The sequence below is a fragment of the Vipera berus genome (assembly GCF_964194415.1).
Source record: "Vipera berus genome assembly, chromosome: 7".
Taxonomy (NCBI): Eukaryota; Metazoa; Chordata; class Lepidosauria; order Squamata; family Viperidae; genus Vipera; species Vipera berus.
Window position 1 is genome coordinate 66314228 of NC_138209.1, and position 15948 is coordinate 66330175.

At 39.7% G+C, this 15948-nt stretch overlaps 1 protein-coding gene across 1 annotated transcript; it reads right to left on the minus strand.

Moving 5' to 3' along the window:
- Positions 1 to 1446: 1446 nt before the first annotated feature.
- Positions 1447 to 9851, minus strand: TLR2 (toll like receptor 2). The gene is made up of 3 exons (XM_081332500.1): positions 9763 to 9851; positions 6360 to 6509; positions 1447 to 5019 (listed from the first exon to the last, which is right to left on the minus strand). Exon 3 carries the CDS (start codon positions 5011 to 5013, stop codon positions 2686 to 2688), a length of 2328 nt encoding a protein of 775 aa, XP_081188626.1. The 5' UTR covers positions 5014 to 5019; positions 6360 to 6509; positions 9763 to 9851; the 3' UTR covers positions 1447 to 2685.
- Between the last annotated feature and the right edge of the window lie 6097 nt (positions 9852 to 15948).

Genomic DNA, 15948 nt, shown 5'->3' on the forward strand with positions numbered 1-15948 from the left:
TCACTTTTGTTATAGCAGTGTTTCTCAACCGGTCAACATTAAGATATGCAGCTTTCTATTTCTAGCATCCTCAGCCAACGGTATAAAGAGGCTTTTCTGTTATTTTTTTTCTCTCCTCCCACACTTATCTACAGGCAGGGCTTTTTTTCTCATAGAACGCTCAGAACGGAGTTCTGGCACCTTTTTTGGATGGAGCCTTGTAGGGTAGGCAAGGCAGGTTGTATGACGTGTGAGTTCTAGCACCTTTTTCTCTTACAAAAAAGCACTGTCTACAGGCTTAGGTGTGTTAACTGTCTCTCCTCTCAATATTCTTTTGCTGAGATCTCCAACATCTAAATGACAAGGGGTTTGCCCCACTACTGTCCGGCCTCGCGTTGCAGTGTTGTTGGCTTTAGGCAGGCAAGGTTTGTGTGCTATTCTTTTCTTCAGGTTGTTCTTTGGCCTCAGCTGCCTTAAGGCTCCTTCCTAGTTCTTCTCCCAGCCGTGCCTCCTCTAATCCATGCCTCACCCAGTCACCTCTCACTCCAGCAGCGTCTCCTGCCAAATGAAGAACCCTCCACATAGTTTTTTTTCTTTTGAAATCTACATGCCAGGTTGCAGGTAATCCTAAGCAGTTTCATTCCCCCCCCCTTTCTCTGCAAGGGTTTGGGTAGTGATGGTCAGGCCACCAAAGATTAAAAACTTTTGACAATCACAGTTCAATAAATAGATGTTGAAAATATCCTGCACTGAAATAAATGTCTCATCAGCTTTTCTATATGATTCGTAAGGTAAAGGTAAAAGTAAAGGTTCCCCTGCACATGTGTGCTAGTCGTTTCCAACTCTAGGGGCCAGTGCTCATCTCCGTTTCAAAGCCGAAGAGCCAGCAATTGTCCGAGGACGTCTCCGTGGTCATGTGGCCGGCATGACTAGACGCCAAAGGCACACGGAATGCTGTTACCTTTTTTTTTAAATCCCATTTATATCCCGCCCTTCTCCGAAGACTCAGGGCAGCTTACAATCTAAAGCACAAATCAATGTGCTTAGCAATAGCCTTCATTCTATGTATATGCCTGCTTATTAGGGCTTTCGCCCCCCCCCAAGTGGCATTATTACCTTCCCACCGTAGTGGTCCCTATTTTTCTACTTGCACTTTTTACGTGCTTTCGAACTGCTAGGTTAGCAGAAGCTGGGACGAGTAACAGGCGCTCACTCTGTTACGCGGCACTCGGGATTTGACCCGCCAAACTGCCGACCTTCTGATCGACAAGCTCAGCGTCCTAACCGAACCACCGCATTACCCAAATGTTTTGCCCTTGTCAGAATTAACTATGGGCACAATTCCATGGAATTAAATCCACTCAACTCCTATTGAAATCAAGAGTGTTTGCACACTTCTAAGACACAATTACCATAAATGGACAACACTAGAAGGCATATTTAATTTTAGTTTAATTAACTCCCACAAAAGTCATTTTTTAAAAAAAGATTATTATTTCTGCAGATGTTGGCTATGGAAAGCACTGAATGGCTGACTCCAATGGAAACTAGATAAAGCTCTGTCCTATCTCTTGACGATCCAAAGGAATAGCTAGAATATAGAAGTACGAAATATTTATTTAAATCAGTAAGTACAAAATTTTATCAGAAAATACATTTTTCATACGTTACAATCAGTAAACTAAGATAACTACAGGAAGCATCCTTTTGCCCTTCAAAAAATAAATGAAGCTTAATGCCAGCGTGCTGAACATTTTGTCAAATAGTGAAGATGACACGAAGTCTCAGCTTATGGATCATCTTAGGATATATTCAACTAAACAACTTATACGTTTTATGTATTTAACTGATATTTATGCTGCCTATCTCTTAATGGTTCCAGGGAGCTTTCGAAAGATAACAAAAACCAATAAAATGCCATCTAGCAATTGACTGATTGATTATGTGCCAGCAAGTGGTTGTCTGCTCTTAGCAACCACCAAATCCTAAAAAGAAAAGCTCTAAAAGGACTTAAGTTACACTATATTTATATTTGTTGTTTAATATTTAAACAAAAAATGATCATATAGTATATGCTCTTGTTCAACACTGAATGTAACGGATGCTATTTTTTATAATTAATCATGACTGAAAACTATGTGTGTTGGTTCCCCTGCTAGCCTCATTTGCTTGGCACACCTAAGTTAACTCAGTGGACACATCACGCTAAACATAATGCAGTTTCTTTGGTTTTGGCTTACTGTGCTATGTGGCCGCTGTGATTTGTAAATCAAGATTTACATCTTAGCATGATGCATGAATTCAGATAAAATCTTGTTAAATATGGCATAGTTATGGAAAAAGTGGCTTAATGCAATCCATAAATTTTATCAATTCTTCCAATCTTTCTCAATTTGTTCTCAAGACTGCTAGAACTTTCAGCACATTAGCTGCTCCCCTGCTAATTTCTTCTTTCTCATAAATATCTGAAGAGTAGAGATACATGTGCAAAATTTGGACACAGCTGGTGTTGCATGTTCCCGATATTTCTGCTGAGAGAAAAGCAGTCAAAGGAAATGTCCAGGGTTAAAGGAATCAAACCTCTGTAAGGCTACTTGCCTCCTGCTAATGGATTGGCCTGACTGAACATCCCAAACCATAACAAATTATTCACACCAGAGGTGCTACTAAAATTAATGGAAATGGCTTATTATACCAACTTCTCACCTAGGCTTTTATTGCCATTTTCAAATTAAACCAAAATAACTGTTGTTGATCTTTATCACTTGGCCATTCAAGATACGTTTTGGTATTCATTAATTTTCGGAGTTTGCAAAACCTTTCCGGAATTGTTTTTGTTGGAATAGGTTCCAGGAGGATCAAAATGGCTGTGTCGTTATTCTCGTCAAAAAAACGGAAGTGAGAAAAATCCAATTCATACTTGCACCACTCACTCCGTACAAAATTCTCCGAAAGCACAAAAAGGGTTTTAGAGCTCTTCTCAATGGAGTCAATGATATTGTCTACAATCCATTTGCCAGGCATAAAATCTCTTTTATGAAGACAGAGTTTAAATGGAGGGTTTGCTTGTTCCAACATCTGGACCATAACATTTTCCACCCATTCAGAGTCTTGTTCACTGTAGGAAATGAATGCATCGTAGCAGACTGCCTGTTCATGGGTCCTTCGAGGCTTGCGTTTTGCTTTAAGCCAGGCTAAGGTCATGCGCATATACCAGATGACATGAAACTTGTAGCAAAGAAATGCTGCCACCAAGATGATCAGGATTATCAGAATACAAAGGATGGACACAAAAGACGTGAAATGACAGTCAGTCAGTTGTAGCTGGGCAACTCCAATTTGCTCCCCTTTTACATAATCTGGAGAATCGCAGATGTAATTTTCAGGCCAACCAGTAAAGGTATTATCTATTCTTGGATAAGACTGTACAAAGGAAACAAATTCACACTTGCATTGAAAGCTGTTATAACGGGCATCCAGCATCTTCAGTTCTATAAACTTCTCCAGTTCCTGCTCAGAGATCATGAACACACTGTTTTCCCTAATAGTCAAGAAACTTACATGAGGGATGAAGGCAGCATCTGGCAGAACTTGTAATCTATTATTTTTAAGGTAAAGCTCCTGAAGATGAGGCAGGCTCACCTTAAAATCATAGAGGAAATTGTTGCTTGCATCCAGAATCTCTAAAGAGTCAGGGATGCAACTTGTCAGTTTCTCTATTTTACAGCCAGAGATGTTTAAATATTTCAAGCTTCTTGGCCAAAGGCACGATTCTGGCATTTGTTCCAAGTTATTCTGACTTATATCTAGGTTAGTAAGACTGACTAAATGAGCAACACTTCTAGCTGTTCTATCAATATGGGTCAAAGAATTTTGACTAACATTGAGAGTCTGCAGTTTAGGCCAACTGTCTGGACACAATGAATGCTCCAGAAACAAATCCTGAAACAAATTTGTATTTAAATCAAGATACTGTAATGAAAGGAACATTTTTGCAAAATTGCAAGGCACTAGAAAAACTTTTGTATTTTCAATGGTCAGTCTGGTAATATTCTCTACAAGATACCACATGGTTGAAAGATCTGAAAATAAGTAAAATGAATCTATTTGTAAATTCCTAATTGATACTATATGTAGATTACTGGAAACATGCTGACTAGTATAGAAATTCCCAGTGCCCTGTAATCTGCTATCTATAATTTCTAATTCTTGTAGCTGGCTCATATCAGAAAATGCTTCCATTAAGGGAAAAACTTCATTTTCTAAAAATTCACTATCTCTAAATACAAGCTTTTGAGCAATCACTGGAATCTCTCTGAAATAACGGACAAGGGATAAAAGGTTACTGTGTATATTTCTCAGTTCAAGAAACACCACAGAATTTTTAACATCATTTAAAATCCAACGCAATATGGAGTTGACAGTTACATTCAAAATAATGTGACTGATGTGCTCAAGAGATTGTAGAGTTCCTGGTGAGTATTGTTTAAGATTCTGTCCCTCAATTTCCAGTTCTTCAAGAACTGAAATTCCTTCAAAATCTTTTATCTGTAAAGTAGAGAAAATATCGTTTCCCAAGTATAGATATCTTAGCTTTTGTAAGCCAGAAAATAATGGCAATTTGCCGAGTTTCAAGTAGGAATTCCCCTTTATGTTTAACATTTGTAAAGAAGAAAGATTTCTGAACCAAGAGGGTGACAAGTAGGTTAGGTTATTCCATGATAAATCCAAATGCTCCAGCTTTCCAAGGAAGTCAAAGGCATGGTCGTCAATTGTCTGAATTGAATTAGATTGAAGCAAAAGTATTCTAAGATTGACTGCAAACTTTAAGTCAGCATTTCCAATATGCACAATGCTATTAGAGGTCAAGTCCAGTCCCAAGACAGCATTTGACAGACCCAGTGGAATTGTGTGTAGACTCTTCCTATGAAAATTGCAATGAGCAACATCACAAAACGGAATGATCTTTTCAGCAGAAAGACTTTTAGCTCCAGCAATCGAGATAAAACAAAGACTCCAAATTGGAAAAATCATGATTATCTAAAAGATTAAACAAAATTAAATGCAATTAGAATGTTATAATACATAATACATTTGGTAATTTTAAGTAATTTGGTTAAAAAATAAGAATCAGTCAATATTTACAAATATCACACAGACAGCTAGAAGTAGCTTTAATGACAGTTGGACATTATTACTTATACATTCAGCTAGACAAGTGGTTCTCAACCTGTGGTCCGTTCCCACCCCCCACCCCCAGGGAGCTGCAATGTCATCACAGGGGGTCCAAAAAAAGAGCCTTGGTGGAGCAGTGGGCCAATGCCTCCTTAAGTAACACCAGCTGCCTGCAATTAGTGCAGTTCGAGTCCCACCAGGCTCAAGGTTGACTCAGCCTTCCATCCTTCTGAGGTAGGTAAAAGGAGGACCCAGATTGTTGGGGGCAATAAGCTGACTTTGTAATAATGCCGCTTGCCCCCCCCCGAAAGCCTTAATAAGCAGGCATATACATAGAATGAAGGCTATTGCTAAGCACATTGATTTGTGCTTTAGATTGTAAGCTGCCCTGAGTCTTCAGAGAAGGGCGGGATATAAATGGGAATAATTTTTTTTAAAAAAGCTTGATGCATGTTAGTACACTAGTATGTTAAATCTTGAGTTAAGTCTTGGTGGTTCCTGGCCATGGTACATGGCCACAAAAGTTATTTAAAGGGGGTCCATGGTGAAGAAAAGGCTAAAAACCACTGAGCTCGACTATATGCTAACCACAAAATATAATTTATACCCAAATAGGGTATAAAATATAGTTTATACCCCATTATGAAAGCTGTGGATTCAACATGGGCACATTTTTGTTATTCAGTTCAAATCAGAGCTAAACCCATATTTGAGAAACCAAAGCTTCAGGAACTCTTAAAGGTTCCCCCGCACATGCGTGCTAGTCATTTCCAACTCTAGGGGCCAGTGCTCATCTCCGTTTCAAAGCCGAAGAGCCAGCGCTTGTCCAAGGACGTCTCTGTGGTCATGTGGCCGGCATGACTAGATGCCAAAGGTGCACGGAACGCTGTGACCTTCCCACCGTAGTGGTCCCTATTTTTCTACTTGCATTTTTATGTGCTTTCGAACTGCTAGGTGGGCAGAAGCTGGGACGAGTAACAGGCGCTCACTCTGCTACGCGGCACTCGGGATTCGACCTGCCAAACTGCCGATCTTCTGATCAGGAACTCTACTAAGAGCTATTTTCTTTTTTTTTTGGTTCCTAATCCCAATCCCTTGAAAACCGGAGTTTACATATCTGGCTTTAAACATAGGAGCACAAGAGAAAATAAAAGAGAAGCATAGCAAAAGGACAAAAGGAACCCAAGAAAGGAATTTTGTTGCACCTGATTTAAGTTTCCTTGATCCTGATGGTCTTTATCCAGATCAATTGTGGACAAAGATTGACATATCAAATTTACATTTTCTTTTTAACACTTTTATATCTGAACCTTTTACGAAGGATGTCTCCTCTGCATGCCATAAACCCAATTGACCTAGAAGTAGAAAAATCAGAGAAAAAGTACATTTAATCAGAATTACGTTTCGAGAATATTTGCTCTGATTCTCACCATGTGCTTTCTCTTCTTGGAATTATTCCTTTATTCCTTTCTACAACTGCTGTGAGATCTGTCATGGATGTGTTCCCAAGTATTTGGCTGATAATACCTTTTAGCACATTCATTGGGTTACTCTCATGAGGCATTCCATTTATTTAAGTACAATCCCATGATTCTCCCTTGGCTGAGTAAAAGGGAAGGCCACATGGTTAGTTGGTTTTTTTGCCATACCATTTTAAATCAAGTTGCTTATTAATTTCAGATGTTTAAGCTAAATAACCCAAGAGATTTATATTTTGAACAGGCAGGCACACTGCAACAGCATTTTGAGAATAGCTAGAACTTTTTCTAGCAACTTGGAAATCATAGGTTTTGGCACTCCCTAATGTCTAGATTACAGATTTGCTATGTGACCCTATATATTTCAATGTAGAGGCACGATATAATAGTTTTAAAAAGAATTCATTCCCAGAAATTCAATGGGATGTAGTCACAAATGAGTGGATATTTGCAAGATTGTGGAATACACAGCCCTATAAAAGTTGTTAAATTGTAACTGTCAGCATCCCTCTGATCATGCTGAATCAACTCTTGGTAAATCAAACATATAAACCTCTGCTTATCAGTACAGAAAAACATGAGTGCAAACCCAAATCTGAATATATCATAGATATATGTTATATTTATCTAGACATCTGTAACAAAAGTCAACCTGTAGGGAATGTTTTAATAAATTAACTAATATAACTGATCTTAAATATGCATACTTGGTATATTCACCTCGGTAACTTTTCAAACAATATCTATGCCATGGCTAGCAAGAGTTAAACAGAACTACTCCACAAAATGTTTGAACAAAGCACATAGAGTTTATTTTCCAAATTTGTTACTGTTATTCACATTTAATTCTGTCCTGAGGAAGGAAACAATTGTGAAAACTAATACATTCAGCTCAATTTGACCTTTGTATCAAAGAAAAAAACAGGTTATCATTTCTTGTCATAACTAATGTGCACCGATTTTAAGCAAATTAAGATACAAGACAGTGAGCAGTGTGACTGCCACGTAAGAGAGAAATTACAGATTATAATAAATTACAGAATGGGGAGGACCTAAAATGATCATGTGATTGCAACACACTACCATTGCAGCATCCCCATGGTCATATGATCAAAATTCAGATGCTTGGTAACTGGTTCATATTTATGATGGTTGCAGTGTCCTGGGGGGTTATGTGATCCCCTTTTGCGACCTTCTGACCAGCAAATTCAACGGGGAACTCAGGTTCACTTAATAACCATGTTACTAACTTAACTGCAATGATTCACTTAACAACCGTGGCAAGAAAAGTTGTAAAATGTGGCAAAACTCAATTAACCAATGTTTCATTTAGCAACATAAATTTTGGGCTCATAACTTGTCATAGGTTCAGTAGTATCTGTACTCCAAGAACCAACAGATCTATCCCTAGCAGGTAGATGTCTATAGCAGTTATACACAATGTGTATGGCCATGATTAGCAGTCCATGTTGTATTAGCAATAAAGAATTATTTTATTTTCATAGTTCTATTTCCACCAGTGTTTCACAGGCACAACTCCTATTCTTTGGGAGAACATCCAGATTTACTTTCTCTCTGCCTATTCCTCAGCAATGCAGACAAATCACAGAGACAGGAAACAGAAATTGAAACTAAGATCTTCTTTCAGAGACTGAGAATAAAGTCTAAACTATTTATAAGAGGATTAAGTCTAACTCTGCTAATCGATGTGGAGCCAGGAAGAAAAAAACAACACTGTGCCAACGCACACATAAACATTAGGAGAACAGCAGCCAAAGAGAGAGATGTGGCATATTTTTATTAGCAAAGTTATTGTGCAAGAAGTGTCTTTGTTTTCTGGCCAAAAAAAAAAAGCGTATGAATTCATCACATCTTGCACAGCACAAGAATTGTGAGGATTCATAGTAACCGAATGATAGGTTGGGGCTTAGTCTAGTCAACACAGTTGGTGCGCTCTTTAAGTGAAAACCACCAGCAAAAGCATTACATGTAATACCACACTGAATGAACGTAAAGCGTGTGTGAGCATACATGCCCACCTATGACTTTGGGCTAGGTCCTTCGTCACTAATGGGTAAATCAAAGGAATCTTTGTAAGCCCCATCCCTACACACAAGGGAGCAGCAGTGATTCTACACAATCCACATATTCCCCAAAGCACGATATCACCGTTCCACCTTTAACATTCGAGACGTTTTATTTAAAAGCCAAGCTATTCTCCAAAGCACCTGAAAGCAGGACAAGAAGGAACGGATGGAAACTAGTCAAGGAGAGAAGCAACCTAGAACTAAGGAGAAACTTCCTGACAGTTAGAACAATTAACCGGTGGAACAACCTGCCTCCAGAAGTGGTGAATGCTCCAACACTGGAGGTTTTTAAGAAGAGACTGGACAGCCATTTGCCTGAAATGGTATAGGGTTTCCTGCCTGAGCAGGGGGTTGGACTAGATGACCTCCAAGGTCCCTTCCAACTTCTTCTTCTTCTTCTTCTTCTTCTTCTTCTTCTTCTTCTTCTTCTTCTTCTTCTTCTTCTTCTTCTTCTTCTTCTTCTTCTTCTTCTTCTTCTTCTTATTATTATTATTATTATTATTATTATTATTATTATTATTATTATTATTATTAACATTTCCCTAGCGTGTTTTTCTTCATACGTGTCACCTTAGACGGCTCTCACATCATCAGTACCATATATAACTCAAACATCATCACAGGACGGTTCAGGTCTAAATTATCACCGCGTCTTCTTGCTTTTCCTCTTCTTCCTTGCACCTGTCACCCCCACAGAAGGCAATACATAAAATAAAATAAAAATAAAATTTAAAAAAAAAACCCAAAACGCAGGCTTATTCCCAACTCACACGGGAGGGCTTTCTACGCCGAGCTGGTTGCTAGGTACAGCTTCATAAATTTAGGTTTAATCTTTAAAGCAGGGGTCTTCAAACTCGGCCCTTTTATGACTCATGGACTTCAACTCCCAGAATTCCTCAGCCACCTGGCTGAGGAATTCTGGGAGTTGAAGTCCATGAGTCATAAAAGGGCCGAGTTTGAAGACCCCTGCTTTAAAGTAAAAAAAAAAAACGAATTGAAAGAAACACCGAAACACAGGCACCTCCTCTGGCGTTATTACTTACCCGGGGAAGCTTCCGAAAGACCCCACCACCACCCCACCCCGGCTGCCTCTTGCAACTTCTCCCGACGGTTCCGCAAAGTCGGAGTCGCCTCCTCAGAAGAAGCGGCAGGCGAAGGAGCCAGGGCGGCGTTCCCCGAGCGGAAGGCTGTCCCCGGCAACCCTTGGTGGGGGAAGCGTGGGCGGTGACTTCGTCTCAGTCGAAGCCAGATTTAGATTATTTTCGAAATTTCCTTCCCGATAGCCGCACCTCTCGCTGACCACCACCACCCCATTCCCGGTCTCTCCCCCCCCCCACTCCTCCTCCCCGCTTCTTAGGCTTCTTGTGCCTCTTTTTTTTTAAAAAAAAAGTTTTTCTGCCCAAACTGCTTCAAGTTTTGCCCTGGAGAGAAGGTCTACGACTCAGGGGGTCTTCGAACTTGGCCCTTTTATGACTGGTGGACTTCAACTCCCAGAATTCCTCAGCCAGGCACGCTAGCTGAGGAATTCTGGGAGTTGAAGTCCACCAGTCATGAAAGGGCCAAGTTTTGAAGACCCCCCTGGTCTACGTAGCCCCGATTTAAAGGAACTGGGCAGCTTTTCCAGTTTAAAACACACCACGTTTGTGGGTGGTTTTTTTTTTTTTTTGGTAACATTTTTTGCAACCAGCACAGTTGGTTTCCTCCCCCCCCCGCCCGCTCCGAGGTCCCACCCAGCTCTGTTATTCTGTAATTCAGGGGGTCTTCAAACTTGGCCCTTTTATGACTTGTGGACTTCAACTCCCAGAATTCCTCAGCCAGCTTGGCTGGCTGAGGAATTCTGGGAGTTGAAGTCCACAAGTCATAAAAGGGCCAAGTTTGAAGACCCCTGCATTATTAAAAGATTTCACTTCATTCCACGCGTTCAATCTCGCGGGGAGAGAGAGAGAGACAGGAACGGCACATCGGTGGCGGGCGTGTTTTAACTCACTCGTGCTTCTGTCTAGAAAGACATTTATTTGCAATAGGACGGAGTTGTTTTTCAGGAGGCTGACCTGGCGGACTCGAAATCTCGTGCTGCTTGCAAAATGGATTGATTACATCCAGAATAAATATGGGACTAAAAAAAGTTTCATTTAGCATTTGAATAAGTACCGATGTGATATTTATATTGCTTGTAGTCATTTTATAGGAGTTAAAGCGCGATAGATTTAATAGCTTATTGTCGTTTGCATATGGTAGATTATGATTGTTTTTACTTTTATACCTTGTATTTAGCTCTGGGAAGTCGGGGAAGGGGAGGGAGGGAGGTGTTGGGGTCGGTTGGGAAGAGGGGAGGGGGTCGGGAGGGGTTTTGTTTTGTTAAAGATAAAATGTACTGAAAAACTTTTCAATAAAAAAAAAGAAAAAAATGATAAAAAAAATCTTGTGCTGCTTGCCAATTGAGTGCACTGTGTTTCTCCCACGTCGAGTCTGGCGAGCTAGGGTTAAAAAAAGGAAAAAAAAGTGCCTTCTACTTTCTGCATCGGCTCAGCGGAAAATACGCAGTTTAACTTTCTAGGTAGCAAGGACTGCCTTGTAGAAACCGTGTCATATCTTACATAAAAGTAGTTTTTTTCCCCCCTCCGTAGTGTAATAAGTATAGAGAAATGGACTTAACCCAAACGGAGGGACGTTTTTTTTTTCTAAATAGATGCTTATCGTTCTGATTGGTTACTTATTCTGTACTCTTGTTTCCTTTCAACTCATGTAATCTTCCAGAATATTTTATGAGATCGTATTATTTCAGGCTGGTCATTAGCAGCACTAATGTCAATCCCTGCATCAGGCTATTGCTTTGTTCCTGTCTTATTGTTATTCTTGCATTTATTTATTTTTTTGTACGTGACGTCGTCTTGTTTTCGTTTGAACCATCCAGAGTCACCCTGGATGGCGCACCAATTTGATAAATAAATAAACAATAGGTATACAATTGGTTGTATTTCCTCATGTTTTGCAGCATGCATTAGAAAGTCTGGGAGTTTATGCTTTATGGAATATAGGTAAAAGTTTCTCCTGCCCAGTCATGTCTGACTCTGGGGGGTGATGCCCATCTCCATTTTTTTAAAAAATTCCATTTATATCCCGCCCTTCTCCGAAGACTCAGGGCGGCTTACAAGCTTAGCAGTAGCCTTCATTCTATGTATATGCCTGCTTATTAGGGCTTTCACACACACACACCCAAGCGGCATTATTACAAAGTCAGCTTAATTGCCCCCAACAATCTGGGTCCTCATTTCTCCATTATTCTCTGTTATTCTTTACGACTTTCTGTGGGACCATCCATCTGGACTTGGCAGAGTCTAGCTAGCCCATACACTCTGCAAATGTTCCTGCAGAATGCCAGCTACTGATATTCTTGTCTGCATCTTACACCCTGCCGCTATAGGTTGAACTGTCTCCAAAGCCATTTTCCATAGTTTGCACCTTGGCTCCTAATTAGTGTAGTAGCCTTTTTATTTTTTTTTGGAGGGGGTGGGCTGGTGTGCAGTGTATGTAGGTTGGACTTGGGGTGGAAACTTCTGTACATTTTGAAGAGCTTCTGGGTCTTCACACTGGTAGCCTCCATGTCCTCTTTTGACCAGTTCACTATACCAACAGATTATCCGATGACTGCCAGGGCATGCATGTTGATGGCCCAGAGCTTTTGAAATTAAAATAATTTATGTAAATTGAAGATTGCATATACATCTGGATCAGGTGTAATATGGATTGGGTGAGTTTAGTGATATCCTCTGCTGATTATCGGTAGCTCATAAGTCTGATTCAATTAAAAGTTGTTCGCTGTTTCATTGTCATCCCTAGCTCTTTTGAAAATTCCACTTCTTTTATTGAAAATTCTGTTTATTCTTATATGGTTAGTATTATGGTTTGATTTGGAGCAATAGCAACAATAATCCACTTTCAAAATGCATTCCCTTTTAGAAAATTTAGCCAATGATTTCTTCATTTTGGACAATGCTCAACAATTTCAGAGAAATTGCAGGTCTAGATTTAATCTTACACTCGGCTACTACAAAAAAGTGAAGTTGCATTGCTATATCCTCTGGGATCTAGACAACAAATGATCTTTTGTTCATGTTCTGGAAATTCTGCTTTTCCACTGCTGCCTGGTGTTATACACTTTCCTGCCAATTCCTTTTTTAAAAACATTACTTGGAATTTCTAAGTGGTTGGCATGTCCAGATGAAAGTATTTTTCTGAAAGATCTGTTGTTTAGATTTACATTTCCAAAAACTACTAGTAGTCTGTTACAAAAACTACTACTAGTGCTGTTCCACTTTCTGAGTGTGCTCTGGAATCTCCCTAAGTAACTTAAAAATACTTTTTGTTCTGTTTTTTTCCCCTTTAGCTTTACTGAAAGTTAAGTTCATGTAAACCAGGAACCCACCGGATCAGTCAAAAGTGACATAAACTTGATATATTTAAATCACTGAACAGAAAGCAGATGAGTGAGCAACAGCTCTGAAATACATTCTTTGAGAATATTATAATTATTCCTTTTTGGGGGGGAGGCTGGTTGACCAGAGGCTGGGATGGTCGAGCAGAAAATAAGCAGTTTAAGACCCAAAATACAGCATGATGGGTGAGCTCCCATCCTTGCCCAGCTCCTGCCAATCTAGCAGTTCAAAAGCATGCAAATGCAAATAGATACAGTGCATTCAGAAAGTATTCAGATCCCCTTCATTTTAGAAATGTCTGTAAATTTATTAAAAAGAAAAAAATCCTGAACTATCACATTGGCATAAGTATGTAGTCCCTTCACTCAATACTTTGTCGAAGCACCTTTGGCAGCAATTACAGCCTTGAGTCTTTTTTTTTGGGGGGGGGGTATGACACAACAAGCTTTGCACACCTGGATTCTGCCATTCTGCTTGCAAATCCTCTCAAGCTCAGTCAGATTGGATGGCGACCATCGGTGGACGGCCATTTTCAGGACCCTCCAGAAATGTTCAATAGGATTCAAGTCAGGGCTCTGGCTGGGCCATTCTAGAACATTCACAGAGTTGTCCCTAAGCCACTCCTGTGTTGTCTTGGCTGTGTGCTTGAGACTGTTGTCATGTTGGAAAGTGAACTTTCGGCTCAGTCTGAGCTCCTGAATGCTGTGGAACAGGTTTTATTGAGGATATCCCTGTACTTTTCTCCATTCAGCTTTCCCTCAACTCTGACCAGTCTCCCCGCCCCTGCTGGTGAAAAACACCCCCACAGCATGATGCTGCCACCATCATGCTTCACTGTTGGGATGGTATTGGACAGCTGATGAGCGTTGCCTGGTTTCCTCCAGATGTAACATTTTGAATTGGGGCCAAGCAGTTCAATCTTGGTTTCAGCAGACCAGAGAATCTTGTTTCTTCCAGTCTGAAAGTCCTTCAAGTGCTTTTTTGCAAACTCCAAGTGGGCTTTCATGTGTTTTGCACCGAGGAGAAGCTTCCATCTAGCCACTCTGCTATAAAGCCCAGATCAGTGAAGGGGTGCAGTGATGGTTGTCCTTCTCTGGAGGATCTCTGGAGCTCAGTCAGAGTGACCAATGGGTTCTTGATCACCTCTGTTACTAAGGCCCTTCTCCCCCAGTTGCTCAGTTTGACCGGCTCTGAGAAAAGTTCTGGTTGTGCCAAACTTCTTCCATTTGAGAATCATGAAGGCCATTGTGCTCTTAGAGACCTTTAGTGCAAGCAATGTAGCCTTCCCCAGATCTGTGCCTTGCAATAATCCTGTCTCTCAGCTCTCCAGGCAGTTGCTTTGACCTCATGGCTTTTGCTCTGCTACAATATGCATTGTCAGCTCTGAGGCCTTCTATAGAAAGGTGTATGCCTTTTTAAATCACGTCCAGTGGACTCCAATCAAGGTGTAGAAATATATCAGCAACAATCAAGAGAAATGGGAAGCATTGGAGCTAAATTTCAAAGGGTGTGATATTTCAGGGTTTTTTTCCTTTTTAATAAATTTACAGACATTTCTAAAATTCTCTTTTTGCTTTGTCATTATGGGTACAGAGTGTAGATGGATTTCAACAACTATAGAATCAGGTTGCAGCATAACAAAATTGACAAAAGTGAAGGGGGTTTGAATACTTTCTGAATGCACTATAAATAGGTATCCCTTCAATAGGCAAGTAACAACTTTCCAAGCAACTTGGTGTACAGTCATGTTGGGAATATGAGCATGGAAGCATCTTCAAACAATGCTGGCTCCCTTGACTAGAAAACAGAGATGACCATTGTTATGTCTTGTGAAACACCACTTGGGTTGCTGGAGCAGCTAACGGCTCTCCAGCAACCCAGACTTTAAGTCTCCTGTGCTGCAATTGGCTATCTCCAGGTGGCAATGGTTGATTCAAAACCTATTGGCTGCCGCCTAGGGGCTAGACTATATATTGCGGCTAGTTGCAGACATTTCCCCAGTACAGTTCCAGCACGAAATAAACAATGAGTTATCCTGTACTCTGTTCCGCATCTTCATTCCTGCACCAAAGAACCCGCTATTTAACAACCATTGCCCCTAGAGTCAGATACAGCTGGACAAGGCAAACATTTACCTTCACCTTTATTGCTAATTAATGAACTACAGTATAAGATTGGAACAAATTTTTAACATCAGGATTTTGGGGGGCTAGTTATTGTTATATCCCAGTGTGTAATAAACATATTACATATTTTTTATGGTATTAGTTCTGGTAACTTGATCATTAACACTTTAAAATGTTTTTTTGCTTTTAGTATTATTATTATTATTATTATTATTATTATTATTATTATTATTATTATTATTATTATTATTATTATTATTATTATTATAAGAGAGTACATTCATTCATTCAATTTATATGCCACCTCTCTCATTGATAAGAGGACTTGGGGCAACTTACAAAACATAAAAAATAAACATAGAAACAATTAAAATGCTGTACAAAATTTAGAAACAAGAAAACAGATGGCTTGGGACACAATAACGATGGCATGACATATTATTTCAATAGAGTAGTGTTTATTCAATATTGACTAAGAATATTAATCCACAATAGCCAGTATCAAATATCTGTGTTCCTTTTCTACTTAAAAATAACAGATATAAAAATATATCCATTACTACGGGATGATGGACACCAAAGTCCTTTCAATGGCAGAATGCTCATTTGGGTCTTTTTAAGGAAACCAAAATACTGAAATAATTATTGCATTATATCCTGATTAATT

Bases quoted from the DNA above. Each gene is read 5' to 3' on its own strand.
- TLR2 (XM_081332500.1), bottom strand. From the start codon at position 5,013: ATGATTTTTCCAATTTGGAGTCTTTGTTTTATCTCGATTGCTGGAGCT.